This window comes from Rattus norvegicus, chromosome 10 (genome assembly GCF_036323735.1).
Source record: "Rattus norvegicus strain BN/NHsdMcwi chromosome 10, GRCr8, whole genome shotgun sequence".
Taxonomy (NCBI): Eukaryota; Metazoa; Chordata; class Mammalia; order Rodentia; family Muridae; genus Rattus; species Rattus norvegicus.
The window spans coordinates 65,026,893-65,045,355 of record NC_086028.1 but is presented as its reverse complement, the minus strand read 5'-3'; the positions used below and the strand labels follow the sequence as shown (position 1 = coordinate 65,045,355).

The 18,463-nt window shown below is 46.1% G+C and overlaps 2 protein-coding genes across 4 annotated transcripts in view; both read right to left on the bottom strand.

Annotated features, from left to right (window-relative positions):
* The window catches only part of Faul2 (FAU ubiquitin like and ribosomal protein S30 fusion like 2), a 733,200-nt gene that overhangs the window by 310,577 nt on the left and 404,160 nt on the right, over positions 1-18,463 (bottom strand). The gene's annotated exons all lie outside the window — the stretch shown is intronic.
* Positions 8,270-18,463, bottom strand: part of Nf1 (neurofibromin 1) — a 233,101-nt gene continuing 222,907 nt past the window's right edge. For 2 of the 3 annotated variants that reach the window (XM_039085200.2, XM_039085201.2), the window contains one exon: positions 8,270-11,587. In XM_039085200.2, the coding sequence (XP_038941128.1) occupies positions 11,445-11,587 (143 nt within the window). In that variant the 3' untranslated portion in view covers positions 8,270-11,444. 3 annotated transcript variants of the gene reach the window in all.

Sequence of the window (18,463 nt, the reverse complement as noted above, 5' to 3'; positions counted from 1 at the left end):
CATTTGGCACACCCCGGGGTGATGGGGCCCTGGCTGGCCTGGACTACACTGGGGTGGTCCAGTGTCTTGAGATTTCATCCTTCCTCGTCTACAGGAGCGTCTGTCCACCCAGAGCCTCTCCAGCTCTCAGAAGCAGGATACTGATGGCTGATGTTCCTGCCAGGATTTTTTTTAATTACTTTTAATTTTTCAACTTTACTTTAAAAAAGATTTATTTATTTTATATATGTGAGTGCACTGTAGCTGTCTTCAGACACACCAGAAGAGGGCATTGGATCCCATTACAGATGGGTGTGAGCCACCATGTGGTTGCTGGGATTTGAACTCAGGACCCTTGGAAGAGCAGTCAGTGCTCTTAACCACTGAACCATCTCTTCAGCTCCCCTTTCAATGTGTTTTGTGTGTGTGTGTGGGGGGGGGTGGTGTTTTACCCGAATGTATGTTTCTGCATGATGCACAGACAGTATTCTAGGAGGCTACAAGAGAGCATCAGGTCTCCTGGGACAGGAGTTACAAGTGGTTGTAGGCTGTCATGTGGGTGCTGTGAATCAAACCTTGGTCCTTTGAAAGATCAGCCAGTGTTGTTTACCACTGAGCCATCTCTCCAGCCACCGCCACCACCGCCACCGCCATCACCAATCATCAATTCAAGATGGGTTCTCACTTTGTAGCCCTGGCAGGCCTGAAACTGCATCAGCTTCTGGAGTGCTGGGATCACAGGCATGCGCGACCATACCCATCCCTTACAAGATCCTAAGAGAAAATGGCAAAACCTTCCAAAGTCTGTTCCACAGGGCTCTACATGCTATTGTCGGCTGCAAAAGGGCCCCTGAAAGTGACTTGTGGGCAGGGCACTAGCATTTACTTCTAAAGTCTTCAGGGTTTCCCAAGCAGCTATTGCCTCCTGCCCACCCTCATACCCCCCACCCCTACTTCCATTCCCCCTACCCCCACCCTGCATACCCACTTCACAACTTTCACCCCCACACATCCCCACCCCACAGCCCTGGAGGCCAGGCTGCGTAGGTCTGTGTTCCCTGCTTCTCTTCCTCTGTTGTTCCTCCTGCCTTACAGAAAACCCCCAACCCCTCAGCCTGGGTTGAAGCCACAAGCCCCCTTTTGGTGTAGCGTCCCTGGTGTGATCCCGTCCACCACACACAGGCTCTTCTTTGTTGAGCAACTACTGTATACCAGGCATCAGCTGATGCAGACTCTGTCCTCTGGAGCTCATCGGTAGACACAGCTGGCACAGGCTGTTCCTTTCCATGAATGGTCCTCGATTCCCCATCCCTGGGTCGGATCATCCAAGAAGCCCTCCTGAGGCAGCTGTGTTCCCTCCTCTGCTGGCTCAGCGGTCAGGCCCTGCCCATCCATTCCCCTTGCTCTGGCCAGGACACCAGCTCCCTTTTCAGGGCTGAAGGGATTATTCCACATTCAGAAAAAGACAACAGTTTCAGGAAAAAGAGCCAAGGCCACAGTGCCCTCAGAGAGGGAGGGAGAACAGGTAGATGAAAGCCCAAAGAACCAAGGACGGTGCCTGGGTCAGAAGTGTACACTGAGCCCTGTGAACTTGTGTGCACATGTGTATCTTCCCGGAGAGCCTGGGAGCTGAGAGCACAAGTCCTGAGAGGGCGGGGAGGGCTGTAGTGAGGGCTGTTTTCCTTGGCTTGGATTGTCAGGCTTTCACTTTTTATGTTAATCCTGCAAATATTCCCCCAAGGAAGGAGGAAGAAACCCATCCCCCTAGCTAAAAATCCACTGTGATCATGCATGTGTGTGTGTGTGTGCGTGCGTGCGTGTGTGTGTGTGTGTGCGTGCGTGCGTGTGTGTGTGTGTGTGTGTGTGTATACACATGCACAAGTGATACACATGCACAAGTGCATATGTGCTCCTAGGTGACCATGTGCACATACATGTGTGTGGTGCATGTACGTGTCATTTATTCCTAAGGAGCTTGGCTCCACCTTGCCTTCTGGTTAGATTTAACTTTACTTACATGTATGTGTGTATGCCTGGGCAAGACTGCCACATGCCTATGGATGCCCGAGGAGGTCAAAAGAGTATGTCAGATCACCTAGACACAGAGTTGTTGTGAGATGCCAATGTGGATGCAAGGAACTGAGCTCGGGTTCCTGGCAGAGCAAGTGTCCGGCCATCAATCAAGTCATCTTGTCATTGCAGCCCTTCCTGGAGAAGGTGTCTCCTGGGCCCCAGGACTTGCAAGAGAGACTAGAGTCTTGGCCAGTGAGCTCCAGGAACACCCCCTTCCCTCTCTGCCTCCCCAGCTCAGGGATTCCAAGTGTGTACCAACAAGCTCAATAAAAATCGAACATCGGGACCATCTGTCATTAGAGTCAACACCGTTATCGGGACGATGACCTACAGTATGATTAAGAACAGTCTAATTATTTAAAAAATTTTATTAAAGAAATTGAAAGTTAGCATATAAAGTAATGTTTTATTTTTATTTATTTATTTATTTTGGTTCTTTTTTTCGGAGCTGGGGACTGAACCCAGGGCCTTGCGCTTCCTAGGTAAGCGCTCTATCACTGAGCTAAATCCCCAGCCCCATGTTTTATTTTTTATACACATGTCAGTGACTTTAATTTTTAAAGAAGTAACAGTATCTGTAAAAACATAGGCAAATACTTATAAGCAACAAAACTTACCTGTCATTATTACTGTTGGCTGCATTCCCTTTTTATCCTCTTCTTCATTGAAATAGTTGGGGATGGACCCCATGCAGTTTAAACCCTCCTGACTCTTTTAGAAGTGTTCCTTCTCAACTTAAATGTCACTGTCACCCTCTCCTTTTGCGGTCCCAGGAGTTAAATCCAGAGCTTCAGGCCTGTAAGAAAATGCTCTCCCACTGAGCTGCACCCTCAGGCTGTATCCATTTCCAAAAACTGCATACCAGGAACTGTTAGATCAGCAGTTCTCAATCTGTGGGCTGGAACCCCCTGGGGCAGGTTGAATGACCTTTTCACAAGGGTCACCCAAGACCATAGGAAAACACAGATATTTACATTACGATTCATAACAGTAGCAAAGTTATGGTTATGAAGTAGCAATGAAAATAATTTTATGGTCAGGGGTCAGCACCACAGGAGGAACTGTATTAAAGAGTGGCAGCATCAGGAAGGCTGAGAGCCACTGTGTTAGATGAATATAGAAAGTCTACTGTTTCGTTTCGGTTGTCTTTAGGTGTTCTAACATTAATCAATGTCACAGTCTCCTCATTACTTACTTCTCTGGGTCCCTAGAGTGGTTCTAAGGCAGTGGTAGACATCTTTAAGGCTGTGGTTACCCCACGGCCCGTGTGAGCATCCAAGCCGATGCTTGCATTCACACTTGTAGTCTCAGCTCAGGAATTCAAGGCCAGCTTGGACAGCGTAGTCAGCAAGACCTCATCGCAAGAAAATAAGAAACGTACCCCGCTGTTTCAACTTGTCCTATGTCTCAGTCAGGGTCACTGACGCTGCTGTGACAAACACCACGGCCAGACGCAAGTAGGGGACGAAAGGGTTTATTCGGTGTACACTTCCACATTATCGTCCATCATTGGAGGAAGTCAGGACAGGAACTCAAGCAGGACAGGAACCTGGAGACAGGAGCTGATGCAGAAGCCATGGAAGAGTGTTACCTACTGGCTTGTTCCCCAAGGCTGGCCCAGGACCACCAGCCCAGGGATGGCACCACCCAGATCTTATGGAGGGATTTTCTCAGTTGAGGTTCCTTCCTTTCAATTAACTTTAGCTTGTGTCAAGCTGATGTAAAAGCAGGCAGCATCCACTTCCTGTCTGCTCACAGGCCCGTGGACTCCACCATACAGTACTTAGCAGCGTGTAGCACTTGTGGATTACTCTTTCATAGCTTTTGCCCATTTTTTTCTACCTGTGTCTTTCAGGAAGTTGACTTTTCTGAGCTATTTATTGAGACTGATAAGGAGCGTTGGTGAGCCTTTTAATTTTGTGTGGGATTTCGTTTTGGGGGCCTGAGGACATGGTAGGCTGTGAGACAGCCAAGGCAGGTATGATGTCTTTCACTGAGAAGATACAAGGCTCTGTGTGGAGCGACTGCTGATCTTCATGCCAGTATTCCTGGTGCCCTTCACCACAGACAGAGGGCAGCTCCTTCTGACCTGTGTAACTTGGTGAGGCACACGGAAGTATGGGAAACTGCGAGCAGAAGTAGCCGTAAGTGCAGCGTTCTGTGCAGTCTGGTACCTATGAATCACACCTAACCATTCACACTTCATCAAAATGGAAACTGTGCCTCCCCCATCTCCCTCCTCCCTTATGGTGCATGAGCTTCAATGTACAAGCGGCTGTGTATTTGCATGTGCATGCATGTGCATGCCCAGGCCAGGGAAAGGACATCCACAGAAGACATTGCATGTCTTTCCCTGTCAAGCTTCACCTTAGCAGACAGGGACTCTCGTGGAACCGGAAATGAGCATATTCTCCTAGGCTGGCCTCGGGGACGGCCCTGGGATCTCTAACGCAGGGGTTACAGGCACGTGCGACCGTGCTCAGTTTTCTAAGTGTGGATCGGGGATTCAAACTCAGGTCCTCACGTTTGAAGAGAGGAAGCCCTGTGACCCATTGCGTCACCCTCAGCACACAGACTGCAGTTGGAGGGAGTGGTCCATACCTTCCTCCCAGGACTCTGATGGGAGCAGAGGCAAGTGGATGTCTGAGTTTGAGGCCAACCTGGTCTACATAAGGAGCTCCAGGACAGTCAGGATGACACAGAGAAACCCTGGTTTTTGTTTGGTTGTTTGTTGTTTTTTTTTTTAAATGTACTTCTAATCCTGATAGTCACAGTGTACATGTTCAACACCCAGAGCAGTCCCAGTTTTTCAGAGTGGAGGGGACAGTGCAGCGCCAGCCTTTGTGCTGGCTGATCTTGCGCCTCCACAAAACTGGCTGAGCAGAGCCCCCTGCTGGCTGGTGCTGTACATAGCAGGGTAGAAAATGAACTGTAGGAACTATAGTATAAACTAAACCTGTTTTAATCCAATTACAACAATAAGCTTTGTTTGGGCTTTTTTCAGTGCTAGGGATTGAACCCAGGACCTTGCACATGTTTGCTGAGTGTTCTGCCACCGAGCACATTCCCAGCCACTACCATTTTTTTTAAAATTCCTTAGTGTATACTCTCTCTACAAAATTATGTCTCATTATGTCATTTTTTTTGTCCCAGTGTATCATACATTTTGACCATATTCACTCACATTAACCTTCCTGGTCTCGCTCCTACTCTACAAGTTTTAACTTAAAAATGTGCATTGGTGTTTTGCCTGCATATCTGTCTGTATGAGGGTGTTGGTTGGATCTGGAGTTTGGCAGTTGTGAGCTGCCATGTGGGTACTGGGAATTGAACCCAGGTCACCACTGAGGACCCCCCTCCAGTCCCCAGTTTTAAATACGTTTAAATGTGTCTTACTCCTAGAGAGCGTTCCCAAGTAAACTATCGTAGTGCCTTCCTCTCCATCATGTTTCCTTGCTTATTCCTAAGCGGCTCTTCTTGTGGTATGGGGCTGGGAGTATTTAGGGATGGGGAGCCAACTCTGTTTGCAGAGATGTGATGGAGAACTCTGAGGACCCACGCTTTTCGTGATGGAATCTTTACAGTTTTCTTTTTTCCCGAGACAAAGTCTGACTCTACTGCAGACTGACATCCAACTCACAGCCATCCTGCTGGGTGACAAATGTGTCACCAGGCTTTGACCGATGCCTCTTCCCACTCAGCTCAGTGGTCACTGTGCTTGTTCAGCTCCTTTCCCACTGGGCTGTCCACTCCCAGGGGGTGACCATGGACATACTGAGCAGTAACAACAAGTGCTGTGCTCGCTAATGCAGGAAGGCTGCTCTGCTGGTCCTTCCTCCTTCTCTGCTGTTTGTGGTGAAATGAACTTTCTTTTTGTACCTGGATGGTTGTGCAAGCTGAAGAAGTCGTTTGGAAATGATTGTGAAATGTCTGCACTAAAGCATGGCTTTTCTTGATTTTCTTTTTGCACCAGTAAAAAGACTGAGGACTGGCTGGTGTCTCTGAACATGTAGCTGCACCCCTAGCCCCAGGACTAGAGTTTTGCAATGGATCTTTTATCTCTATTTTGTTTGAGATTTTGCACTGGGGCAGCTATTGTATAAGGACTTCTTTGCTGTTTTTCTGCCTGTGTAGTTCCTCAGCAACACAGAACTAGTGCTATTTCTTAAGTGTTACTGAGCATTTGTGACCAAAGCTTCCCCTTGTCTGAGTCTCTAGTCTAACCAGGGAGCCAGGAGAATAATAGACCTGCTCTCACCATGGCTCGCAGTCATGGCCGTGGCAGCAGCAGGGACCAGAGCACTTCCAAGAGATACCAAGGCTCCAGGCTATGCTGGAAAATTGGGTGGCTGGAGCCAATGAATGACTGACAGCTGTAAACTCAAAGGTCTTTGTGTTTTGGTGATGATTCTTAGAAAAAGATTTATTTTATATGCATGGGTGTTTTGTCTGCACACACCTTAAGTGCACCATGTGTATGCAGTGTCCAGGAAAGGCAGAAGAGGGCATCAGATCAGATCTGGAACTGGAGTTAGATGGTTGTGAGCCTCCACGTGGGTGGCCACTGGGAATTGGATCTGCGTCCTCTGTAAGAACAGCTCATGTCCATAACTGCCGAGCCTTCTCTCCAGCTCTTTTGGCTAGAATTTTGTCTCCTGCAGAGCCCTAGTGTGGATGGCCAGTGGTGGAGTTTGGGTAGAGGCAGAGATCAAGCAATATTTTTCCTTCTGCCTTTGCTCCACAAACCAAGCTGCTACCAAAACCCCTCTGGCCAGTGATGGCTAATTCTACCTCAACTCTGGGCCAGGCCTCAACTCTGAGGCATCTAGAATCACTGAGCTGGAAAGTGTCTGTGTGGCCTTGTGCTAAGGTGTGTCTTTTAAGTATTTTTTGGGGGGTGTGGTGGAGTTGAGTTCTGTCCTTAACTGAGGACAGTGGGAACCCAGGAAGCCAGTCTAAAGCAATTCCTTCACAGCCTCCGTTCATCTCAGACATTAAAGACAAGGGAACCTTATCATTAGTCCCTGAACACATCCAACAGCATATTGCTGATTATTTCCAAGCTCCAAAGTCTCAGCTCAAATTCTGCCTGCTGCACCCCTCAACCGTCCGTATCTTAGGACACATCTGCATCAGTTATGTGGCTGTTTTCCCCACTAAGTCATAAATCCACAGTGGGCAGAGGCCAAACCCCTCACAATGCCTGCTTGGTTCATGGGGTTTCTTTGGAATAACGGCAGTGGAACTTACAGCTCCTGACTCCCGCCCTGCCCCATAAGGCTTACAACTGGCCACATTCCCACACTCTGAACTTCTGGGCAGAAAGGATCCAGGCAAGATGACAGTGTGGCTTCCCTATTTTACCTGGAGGAAGCAGTTATAGGGTATGCCTGGGGTGATGGGGACAGGCTGCTTCCTAGACAGGACAGTGGAACGCTCCAGTTTGAAGGTTACTGTTTGGTTTCCAGCATCCCATGGCCAGACTGTTCACTGGCCAAGTGGCTCTGAGGGCACCCAGAGGACAGCACCTGTGCTGGCAACCCTTGGCCAAGTCAAGGAGCCTGCTGTCTAGGAATGGCGACGTGTGACCCGGAGAGTTGCAGACATGGCTAATTTTGACTAAGGTGCTTTAGGCCCTAGGGACAGGTAGCTATTTATAGTTTATAGCTCTCAATTTCAGGGTCTTCAAACCTGGGTGTCCAGCAAAATTGCCAGAGAAACTTTAAATACACATACTCTCTCAGGACCCCATCTCCTGGTGGGTCTGCTTTTGCCTGGGGTGGGACCAGAATATTCCAGTGCTCCCAAGGTAGGATACCACCTGCCCATAGAAAGACTTGCACACTTTGGTCATTTGCTCAGAGAGAAGTGTTCTTCTGAGGACAGTTTCTCAGGGCCAGGGGGCTTCCTTCTCCAGCAGCAGAGCGGTGGCTACCACTCATGGGAGGTGCTCATGACACCAGTGGACCCCAGCATTAATGACAGGCTACTTCTTGAGAAGTCAATCTGCCTATGCTGGAGTGACAGTTGCCTCTGCGTTTGACAAACCCATTCTACCTCAATGACTTTATTTTTGGAGAAACCTCTTTCCTGCAGGGTGAGCAGAGGCGGCAATCCATGACATATTTGAAAGGGTGAGCACGGTCTAATGTCCTAAAGACCAGCAAGGAAGAGACATAGTCGGATGCATGTGGAGACAGAGAATAACTCCTCACAGTTTAGAGCAGATGGAATTTACATTTTACTTAAAAAAAAGGGGGGGGGGAGGTGGGTAGGAGGGTGTACACAGGACAGGAGCAAGTGAGGGTAACGCTCTCTCAGACAGAGGTCTGGGCATTTCCCCACAGCAATGGAGTCTGTGTGTCAGGCAGGATCTCTCCTGCTGGGTACAGTATCAACATGGCTGCAGGCAGGGAACTGCTGGCTGGGAGGGGTAAGTTAACCATATACAAGGTCAGTTCACAATACACAGCTTTTCCTTTAAATGATGTAACGCAGTCGCAGGAAGAAGTTAACAATAGGAGCACAAGAATAATCAAATTTTTGTTTGTTATCCATGTACAGCAACTAACCGCTTTACAAAAAAGCAAAATAATACAATATATCATCACATGTATTTACAATGTAGTAAATAGACTTTTCTGTCAAATTTTACACAAACTATTTACAGGTGAATACACCACACTAAAAAACGGTGCGGCTGACACTAAGTGGATTTCCGTATGCGTCCATTGCATAACATTGAATGAGACATGCTTCAATATGCTTGGGGGTAAATGTAGAAAAAAATAAAAGAAAAACACAAACCCCCCACTCCTGGGAATCAGAAGCCAGATCTCCCACAGGAAACTCACAACCCCGAGCCCCCGAGGAGTGGGCTGCTGGTGCATACCCTGCACTGGGACAGTGGCAGTCCGCACTGTCTGGGCTCTATGCTCCCCACAGTGGAGGGCACAGGAGCCCAGAGGGGTGTGGTGGTGGGGTACCAGCCAAGCAGACATAAGCACAGCAGTACTGTTTCTCTTCTTCTAAGTCAAGGAAACACAGATTGAAAATGAATCACAGAACTCACACCAGATTGTGTAAAAGGGGCCTCAACTGGACCTTCAGCTGCTCCTGTAATTAGTCTCCTTTGGGGGAGGGGTAGCTGGTGACACTTAAGTTCCGTACGTTCAGTTGCTTGCAAAGTTAGCCTTTCTTCAAAAGTTGGAAGTTCTGTGTATTAGATAAAACTGGAACTCTTCACGAGTTTCCTGGGATGTACTGGTCAGAAGTGTTTTCACATTCAAAAGTGGCTCCATTCGACCTTTCCAAGGGGAGCCCAAATGGGGAGTTTAAGAACTATGGGAAACCCGCTATGGGAAGAACGCTACATTTACAAGTTGTCCTGTTTTATGGGGGAAGCAACGGGCAGTAATGTCCACCATTAGATGCACAAGGTCTCCAAAAAGGGAGGGAAAAAAAAGCCAGGCAGGCAGAGCTACAGAAGTCTCCCTCACACTGTGCTGCCCCCGCTGCCCCAGCACTGCTGTGGGGAAGCCAGACCCTGGCAGCTTTGCCACAGGGCCTCCTGCCACGTCTACATCAGCTGCAATCTCAGCCTCACAGCCTTGGCTGTCTGCTCTGACACCTTACTCTAATGTAGCCTTTACAATGGTTAAAAATAAGAGCTCAGTTTGCTGCATCAGTCTTCAATATCCTCCAATGATTCTATGTTAAAATCACTAATACTAAAGGTTTTTCCTTTATTTTGGCAAACTTTTCCCAGGACTGTAAACAAATTAAAAAAATTAAATTGTTATTTCTGAATATCAAAAGCAATTTTATTTACATTACCATATTACATTGTTACTGTATGGATAAGTGTGAAATGTGTTATATTATTAAAGTCAGAATACTTAAATGTACCATTATCTAGTGACTTAGTTGTGGAGTTTAACTCACTGAAACCCACAGGGCCCGTCCGCACCCCACTGGGTTTCTTTTGGTCCCTCCAAAGCCATTATGTCTTAATATATGAAGGGAACCTGGGAGAAGAGGGGTAATACCTTTTAAAAATAAATATAGTTCAATCTTAAATGAGAGCATCCATGCACTACGTGCTCACCAAAGTCAAACTGTCTTGCATACTGCAGGTACCATGAAGCAGCCGGGTGTGCATCCCATGGAAGGGCCTGAGTCACACTGGTCCAGCCATTCTGCACAGCAGCAATCCTAGAGGTCCTGTATCCACAACACACGGGCTGACCAGACTTCACAGTGACTAAATGTAATCCTATCAGATAGAATCCAAATCTTTTGCTAGAGATTCCTGATTTTATTTGGAGGAGAGGAGTAAGATTAAAAGATTTAAAAAATACATTTTATCAAAGAAATTTATGATAATATACAGCATATTCTGTTTCTTGGAAAATTATTTAACAAAATAAAAATATCACCTACCCTAAGTCACGTACCATTCCATTTTGCTATGGAGCTAATAATGAAAAGAGCTATGAAAATTACTTTGTGGAAACAAGTCTCAACACTCTGTCTGCTAATTACCCTGCTTAGAATCACTTAGGAAAGAGGAGAAAGGAAGTGCAGAAACAAGTGTAGTTTCTATACTTAGTATAGTCTTGGCTTACAAAAAAAAAAAAAAAAAAAAAAAGAAAGAAAGAAAAGAACAGAACAGAACACCTTCATACATAAAAGATAATCAACAGGAAAAAAATTACCTAGTTTGGATGACCGAGTATGTATAAGGCCTCAGAACCGATAGCTTTAATTCAGCAATGCTAAGATGTGTGTGGTCATGCGTATTTTCCTGTACTTATTGCTAATACTCAAATGTTAGTATTTCTTATGAATCCATTACAAAATACTAGTTTGTCCCCCTCCCCCAGCCCCTGGCCTGTGGCTTCGCTGAGGCTTGGCCTCTGTGGTTCCTTCAACTTCATAAGGTAAAAAAGCCCACAGCTAGAAGATTAAATACACTGGGGTTAAAATATTATTTCTCCCCCGAACTTGTAAGTGTGTAAATAAGACGACCACTTCACTCTGTAAGACCGGAACACAGAAGGTCGTCTTCTGTGTATGGCCCATGGCTGGCAGCAGTGGCGGCACTGGACGGTTCATCCACGCCCACAGTCCACGCTCTCAGTCAGGCTTCCTGACCTCCTGCTTTCTCTGCAGTCCTCAGAACAAGTGCTCAACCAGACACATGCCAAAGTAGAAGGAAAACATCAAAGAGAAGCAGCATTAAACTTAGGCAATGCTCCAAGAGGTGACCGTCTGGCAACACAGCAGACCAGATGCGTTCATAAGACACGAAGTGCAGCAGTGCAAGGTGGGGGAGAGTCATGAGTGAGAAGCCATGTTAGGTTGGTTTGAAGAGTGAAAGAAAGAAAGCTTCACACGATCTTCTTAATGCTATTACGTTTGAAACTGCCAGCACTCCTTTGCTTCTGCACTTGGCTTGCGGATCCATGGCGAGTCCGTCCACTGTTACAGTGGCCAGTGGTGGGGGAGAGTTCAACGTTCTCCTTGTCGATTCCTGGAGAGAAAGAAGAGCTGGTTACTCCTCCTCTAGGACCCAATCTCATTGCTTGTGGGTGAGATCCGACCTGATGAACAGTTCCAGCACATTCCATATTTATACAGGCCTTGTCACATACAGAGCCTCACACTTTGCTAAGCTGAATTTGCTATCATTGTAGTTAAACAGCCTAAGAGAAAAGAGAAGTTGCAAGAACAGCTGGAGGGAGGTAGAATGAAAGGCTGGCCACCCGGGAAGCCTCGGAGAGCACCTTCTCCCAGTCATACCAGAAGTGTCCAGCAGAGGGCAGCTTCTAGCCACACATCCATCTTTCAGAAAGAGGCATCCGCTTCTCACTGAATCAGGCTCAATGCCTGTTCTGGAAGAATGAGCACTTCCTGAAAAGATGAGCTACCACAGGGCTCTGCCCAGGACCTTGGTTTCTTTTCAATCCTGTCAAGGTACTACACTCTTCTCAACCTTAGTCAAGGAGATGACACTCCTCTCAGGGTCCTATAATATATTTTACAAATAATGTAAAAGCTATTTTCAGAAAGGTAATCAGAACAAAAGGGCAAATTTAAAAAAGATCTCAGCACATTGTTAAACGTTACAAATAAAGATAGGAAAGTTGTGTCTGATGGAGGTGAGGAAGGCAGTTTGGGCAGTTAGCATGATCTTTCATGGTCCCTGATATGGATTTTGGTCATTAGTTGACTGAAACAGGGTCTCTCTGTGTAGCCCTGGAAATCTTGAAGCTTGGTGTGTAGACCAGGCTGTCCTGGCACTCAAAGAGATGTGCCTGCCTCTGCCTTCAGAGTGCCAAAGTTAAAGACGTGTGCCACCATGCCTGGCCCTGGATCTTCATTTTGAGTGGGTTTGCCTCTAAAAGTTCATTCCACTGTAGTCTTTTAAGGTTTGTGTACTTTTCTGCTCTCTACCCTTCAAAAGAATTTGCTCCCCAAATAGATACTGTACTCGTTTCTAGCATATTCACTGACTGGAAACATCCGGTAGCTGGAATAAACTGTTCACAGACACAGGAGGAGGAGGAGAGCAGGGAAAGACAATCCATGTGAAGAAAAGGATAACAAATGGGGGTGGGCAGGCAGGAAAACATCTGTCCACATGTTATACCCCGTGGCATTGCCCTGGTCTAACTCTATGTAGTGTCTGAATCTAAAAAGAATCATTACACTTAGGAATGGAAACATTTTCACTTGGGGGCAAAAAAGTATTCTTTCAAGCCACAAGGTATTTATTGTGTTACAGAACGTGGAGCAGATCCATGTGGTAATGAGTAGGCTGAGGACAGGGACTGCATCTGGGACGACACGTCCTTGATTCAGAGGCAGTCAGTCCTCCATTCGATCCAGCTCCACTCCCATCTTCTCCCATGTTTCCTACCGTAACTGCCTTCTCTGCCCTCCTGGAGTCACTAGCTTTTGCCTCTAACCGCAACCTGTACACACACCTTATCTCCTCAGCTGCAGTGAACACACGGGACCAGCTGTCATTCGTGCTTTTTTTCCCTTATAAAATCTAGCTAATCACTTTTAATAACGGCTGGTTTGCCAAATTCGTCCACTTTAAATTATGACAGCTAGAAGTCCTCTAGTTCACAGCCCTGAAGTGTGCAGCTCTTGCTTTATAGTACAGAATGACCCTGCATGCATTAGAGAGGGAAATGCTTCTCGGCCAGCTCCCCTCTGAAGTGACACAGGTTGTCAGTGCCTCTGACATCAGTGTATCTCATCTTTGATGAACACTGACCTGTGCTTCAGTCACGGGAACGATCTGGATGCTGGAGATGGGACACAGCAGCTGCCTGCCCTCCATTAAGCTACTCGCTGACCCTCAGTTCCCTCAACCGGTGTTGTTCCCCTAAGAGGAATCTTCACTGTATCTTACTTCCTAATGAGGAAGTTGGGAAGCAAATAAGCAGTGTCACAGAATTCTTAAGTCTAATTAGAACAAAAAAAGTTTTCTATAAAGAACGAGAAAATTGCATAAATATTTTGTAGAACACTGTATATGTATAAAAAATTGTCAAAGAATAAATAAAAGGTAGATATTATAACCAAGTTTTGGGAGAATTACTTTTTATTCAAAGATGTATTTATTTTATGTATATGAGTACACTGTAGCTGTCCTCAGACACACCAGAAGAGGGCATCAGATCCCATTACAGATGGTTGTGAGCCACCATGTGGTGGCTGGGAATTGAACTCAGGACCTCTGGAAGAGCAGTCAGTGCTCTTAACCACTGAGCCATCTCTCTAGCCCAGGCAGAGTTATTTTTTTAAAAAGCAATAAAAATGAATTGTATTTACAGCAACAGACAGTCTGAGGGCCCAGGTAATGGAGCAAACCTGACACTCAGATAACCTTCTTCTGATAACTTGCCAGCATTCCGTCACACCTCATCTGCCTCCACATGCTGCTGACGGGTGCAGACTGCTCACAGAGCAGAGTCCTGCCCTGACTCAGGCCTTACTTCACATTTGAGAGAAAGGCCTGACCTCGCACACCTCTGCTGAAAGCTTTGTATTCTGCATTCTTATATCCCTAGGCACCAGGTCCTCCTTTCCTTCTTCCTTCCAGTGGTACAAAAGCAAAAATCCATGAGATTGAAGAAACCAGAAGGCATCACCAAAAGGACATAAAAGTGAAGGTTCCATGTCTCAGTCTGCTAGTGCAAACCCTGACAGCAGCTGTACTCAGACAGGCAGCCAGTTACAAGCATGCAGGGCAGCATTCTCAGTGGTCAGCAAGCTGGGCTGGCTCCAGATGAGCACTAGCAGGTATTGGCTAACACTGTGACTGCCTGAGCTGCTGGGAGAAGAACTGCTGGATTATACTCAGATGCTAGCCTGCCTCCCTACTATGGCCTGAGTTCCTTGAAGGCAGGTATCAGAACATGCTTATCCTGTTTTCTGCCTGGAAAATAACACACAAATACTACCACATGTAAGGATACACATGAGAAGTCTGTCTGAAGTCACAGTAAAGCAAGGTGAATGATAACTCAGCTGTCATCACTTACTTATGCAGAAGCCCGATTGCTCAGTTCCCTACAAACAGCGGAGCAAAGCTGCTGAAACTCTTCTCCACACAGCCGAGCTGGCAACTATGCTGGAGGAGAGCTTACGTTGCTTTGGGGCAGAGAATGAATACAAGGTACTATGTACACTCATAGCATTCCACCACTAGGCTGTGGGCTCTCAGACTGGGCGGAGAACTCTTGCTGCCTCTGCAGTAAGAATGAACGACCTGGATGCTGGAGATGGGACACAGCAGCTGCCTGCCCTCCACTAAGCTACTCGCTGACCTGCTGACCTCCCTTCTGCTCAGTCTGAGGGTTAAGGGAACACTGCCTATTTTACAGGGCTGCTAGAAAAATTGGGTAACAATATGTGAAGGTCTTTTCTGAACTGCACAAATAAAATAATTTTTCAAAAATAACTAAGATGTTTCTAATACCTGGAAGAAAAGAGACAAAGTAAAAACCAAATGGAGTTTTAGGGCAAATGATTAGGACTTCAATTTAATGCTGAATTTGTAAAACTACTAAAGCAAATGTAAAGAACATAAAACATCTTAAACAGAAGCCATGTGTGAAAGCTATAGCTGACGTTTATGCTGTAGGAAATGCATCTGCTGGATCACACAGACTTAGTACTGCGGGGATTTCAAGAACGGATGAGCTTTTCCTACAGCACCATTGCTTCTTCATCGCTCCGTGCAGCAGTACAAAGACTACATGAAGTGAACAGGTTCTTTCTGAATCAGGCAGCAACGAGCCACATGTCTGCTTGGTGTTCACCATCAGTTAAGGACATTCGTCCTCACAGCATGGGTGACAGAAGGCAGTCGGTTTTATGATAGGGCTGGGCTTTAGGATGGGTTTGGTTTTAGGATGGGGACAACTGTATTTTGGGGGATGGGAGAAACAAATATTTTCTAAATTAAAAAAAAAAACCCTCTTCCTCAAAGTCCTCGGCCTGCTTTCTGCTGATGTCTCTTGAGTTTTTGGCTAACCAAGGACAGGGCAGGTAGAAGTGGCATCTGAACTGAACTATGTATACCAATTACATAGTTTTGAAGCCCAGAAACCTCTCACCAAGCAACAGCTCTGTTTCCAAGTGCCCGAGCCACACTCGACTTCAAGGGACTGGGGGTGGGGCTGGGGGGCTCATGCTGTGGGTCCAGCTGGAGTGTAGAAGAAGCAGTGTTTTGTACACGGTGGTGAGGAGGGAGAGGCTGTATGCACTTTGTTGGCTTAGAGCATGCAGAGGAGCTTCAGGGGGATGAGGAAAGGCCAAAGGGAATGATATCCAGGAGTCAACAGCAGGGGAGAGCCATTAGACACTTATTACCTTCCCTGGTTCTCAGAAGGAACCTGACTTTATTTATGGGATTCTAACAAGTAATTTCTTAAGAACAATCTAAATAAGCAGAAGTTACTCTTCTAAGCACACCGTGAGAAGTATTTATTACAAAGCATCAAAGTAAATCACTAGAGTACACTGCATCCTCCAGACCCTGAGAGCCCTGGGCTTTGTATATGCGCAGGATAAATATCTGGAGCTTTTTTCCCTTTTCTTTAAAGACAGTCTCATAGCCCAGGTTGGTCTGGAACTCACAATGTAGCTGAAAATGACTCTCTCTCTCTCTCTCTCTCTCTCTCTCTCTCTCTCTCTCTGTGTGTGTGTGTGTGTGTGTGTGTGTGTGTGTGTGTGTGTGTGATGCATGAATTTAAGTGTGGCTATCAAAAGACAACTCTTGAGGTCTTGAGGTCAGTTCACACTTGGGAACAGAACTGCATATAAACAGCCTTTTCCCTGACTCCAATTATGTTTATTTTCTACAAGCAATATAGTATTAATTTTATGTTTAAGAAAAAGAAGAACTGTTTTAGAATGTGTTAAATACCAGGAGTCAGAAAGAAATAACTTCCACTTAAGCCTCAATACTAACACCCACAGGCATAAACTATCAAGTCCCTGTAGTGAGGACATCTCTCATCTTTAAATGTGTGAAGGTAGGGCCTGAAGACATGGCTCAGAGGTTAAGGGCACTGGCTGCTCTCTCAGAGGAACTGGGTTCAATTTCTAGCACTAATATGGCAGTTTCCAACTGTCTGTAACTTCAACTACAGATGATCTGATGCCCTCTGCTGGCCTCCTCAGGTAATGCATGCACAAGATGCATATTCACAGGTAAATTATTCATATGCATTTAAAAAAATGTAAAAATGCTTACTCCCTCCTGAGTCATGGTTTCTCTGTGCAGCCCTGGATGCCATAGAATTCGCTCTGGGGACCAGGCTGTCCTGGAACTCAGGCCCACCTTCCTCTGGCTCTCAAGTACTGGGATTAAAGGCATGCATAGCCACTGCCTGGCTAAGAAAATTCTTTGTCAAATTTGTCAAAGTGCCTAATACACACTCACAAAATAAGCATTCAGGTGGGTTTGGTGTCACACGCCTTGTGATCCTAAACCTTTAGAGGGTGAAGCAAAAGAACTGCCATAAGACTGAGGGCAGCAGAGAGCTATCCTGGGAGGGAGGGTGCTTCAAATGCTTTCCAAACAATGTAAAAAGCGTTGACACTGTACTAGAGTATAAATCAGACTTTAATACTCTGGAAATGGCTTTATTCAACTACTTTTCAGGAAGTAATAAGTATATATAGTTCTACTTAGTTTTCATTTGTTTGTTTGAATTAAAATAGAGTCTCACTCTGTAGCCCATGCTGGACACAAACTCAAAGTGATTCTCCTGCCTCGGTGGGATCGCAGCTGTGAGTCACCATACATACCTTTCTTCCTGTCCTGAGGATTAAACCGAGGACCTCACACCCCTGAGCTCCATTCCCGACCTCCATCTGGAGGTTACTTTCTAATGTACCCACTCTGGTATCTACAGAGGAGGAGGCGGGGTCCCTGGCATAAAACAGCTATCATATCCATCATATGACATGGCTAGGCACACGCCGTCAGCCTGAGGACTCAGGAGGCACAAGCAGGTGCATCTTTGTGACTTTGAGCCTGGTCTACATAATGAGTCCCAGGCCAGCCAGGGTTGCATACTAAGGTCCTGCTTAGCATCCTTCCTACAACATGACTTTCATAAAAGCTCCTCTGGCCATGAGTTGGGAGAGTTACTCATGATCTGGGCTAAAGCAAGGGAGTCTGAATGATTGCAGCACAAGTCATGGATCAGGAGCACAGACAGAGCCTATGGCAGCGCCTCAAAGCCCAGTGTGCACAGAATCACCCACGCTCCCCAGGAGGCTGACTGGGCTCCATGCTTGGGGTTTCACCCAGCAGGCACGGGAGACTCGAAAGCTACATCTGTAATATCAGATGCTGCTGCTGCTGGTGTGGGGTCACACTTGTCCTACAGAACAAGTGATGGGGCAAACACACTGCCTATGTGGGAGAGCTGAGCAGACGGCTGATATGTAAATTAGGAATAAAGCTTAAGAACTGAGTATAATTGTTTACAATTTATAACTGTACATTTATAATGTGGATTGGGTATTATACCTGCTTGTTTCTTTAGAATCTTCCATGACTAGCACATAAATGGAAATGTTCATGGCACACTGAGACAAGTATTTATGGAGATTCTAATTATAGATCTTGAGCAGCCCAGAACAGTTATGGTTTGATTTGTATAAAGAAAATGCATGCTAACACCTAGCATTTACAAGAACTATATACACCACTTCTAAGAATGTCCTTATAGACTATCATGCATCAAGCATGACCTTTTCAGGTAACGGAACTTAGGTAACTTAGGAAACCCTTTTTAAACTTTTAAACTAACTTAGAATAAAATCTTTTCAACAGGGCACATGACCCAAACATCAGCTTTTTGCCACTGTG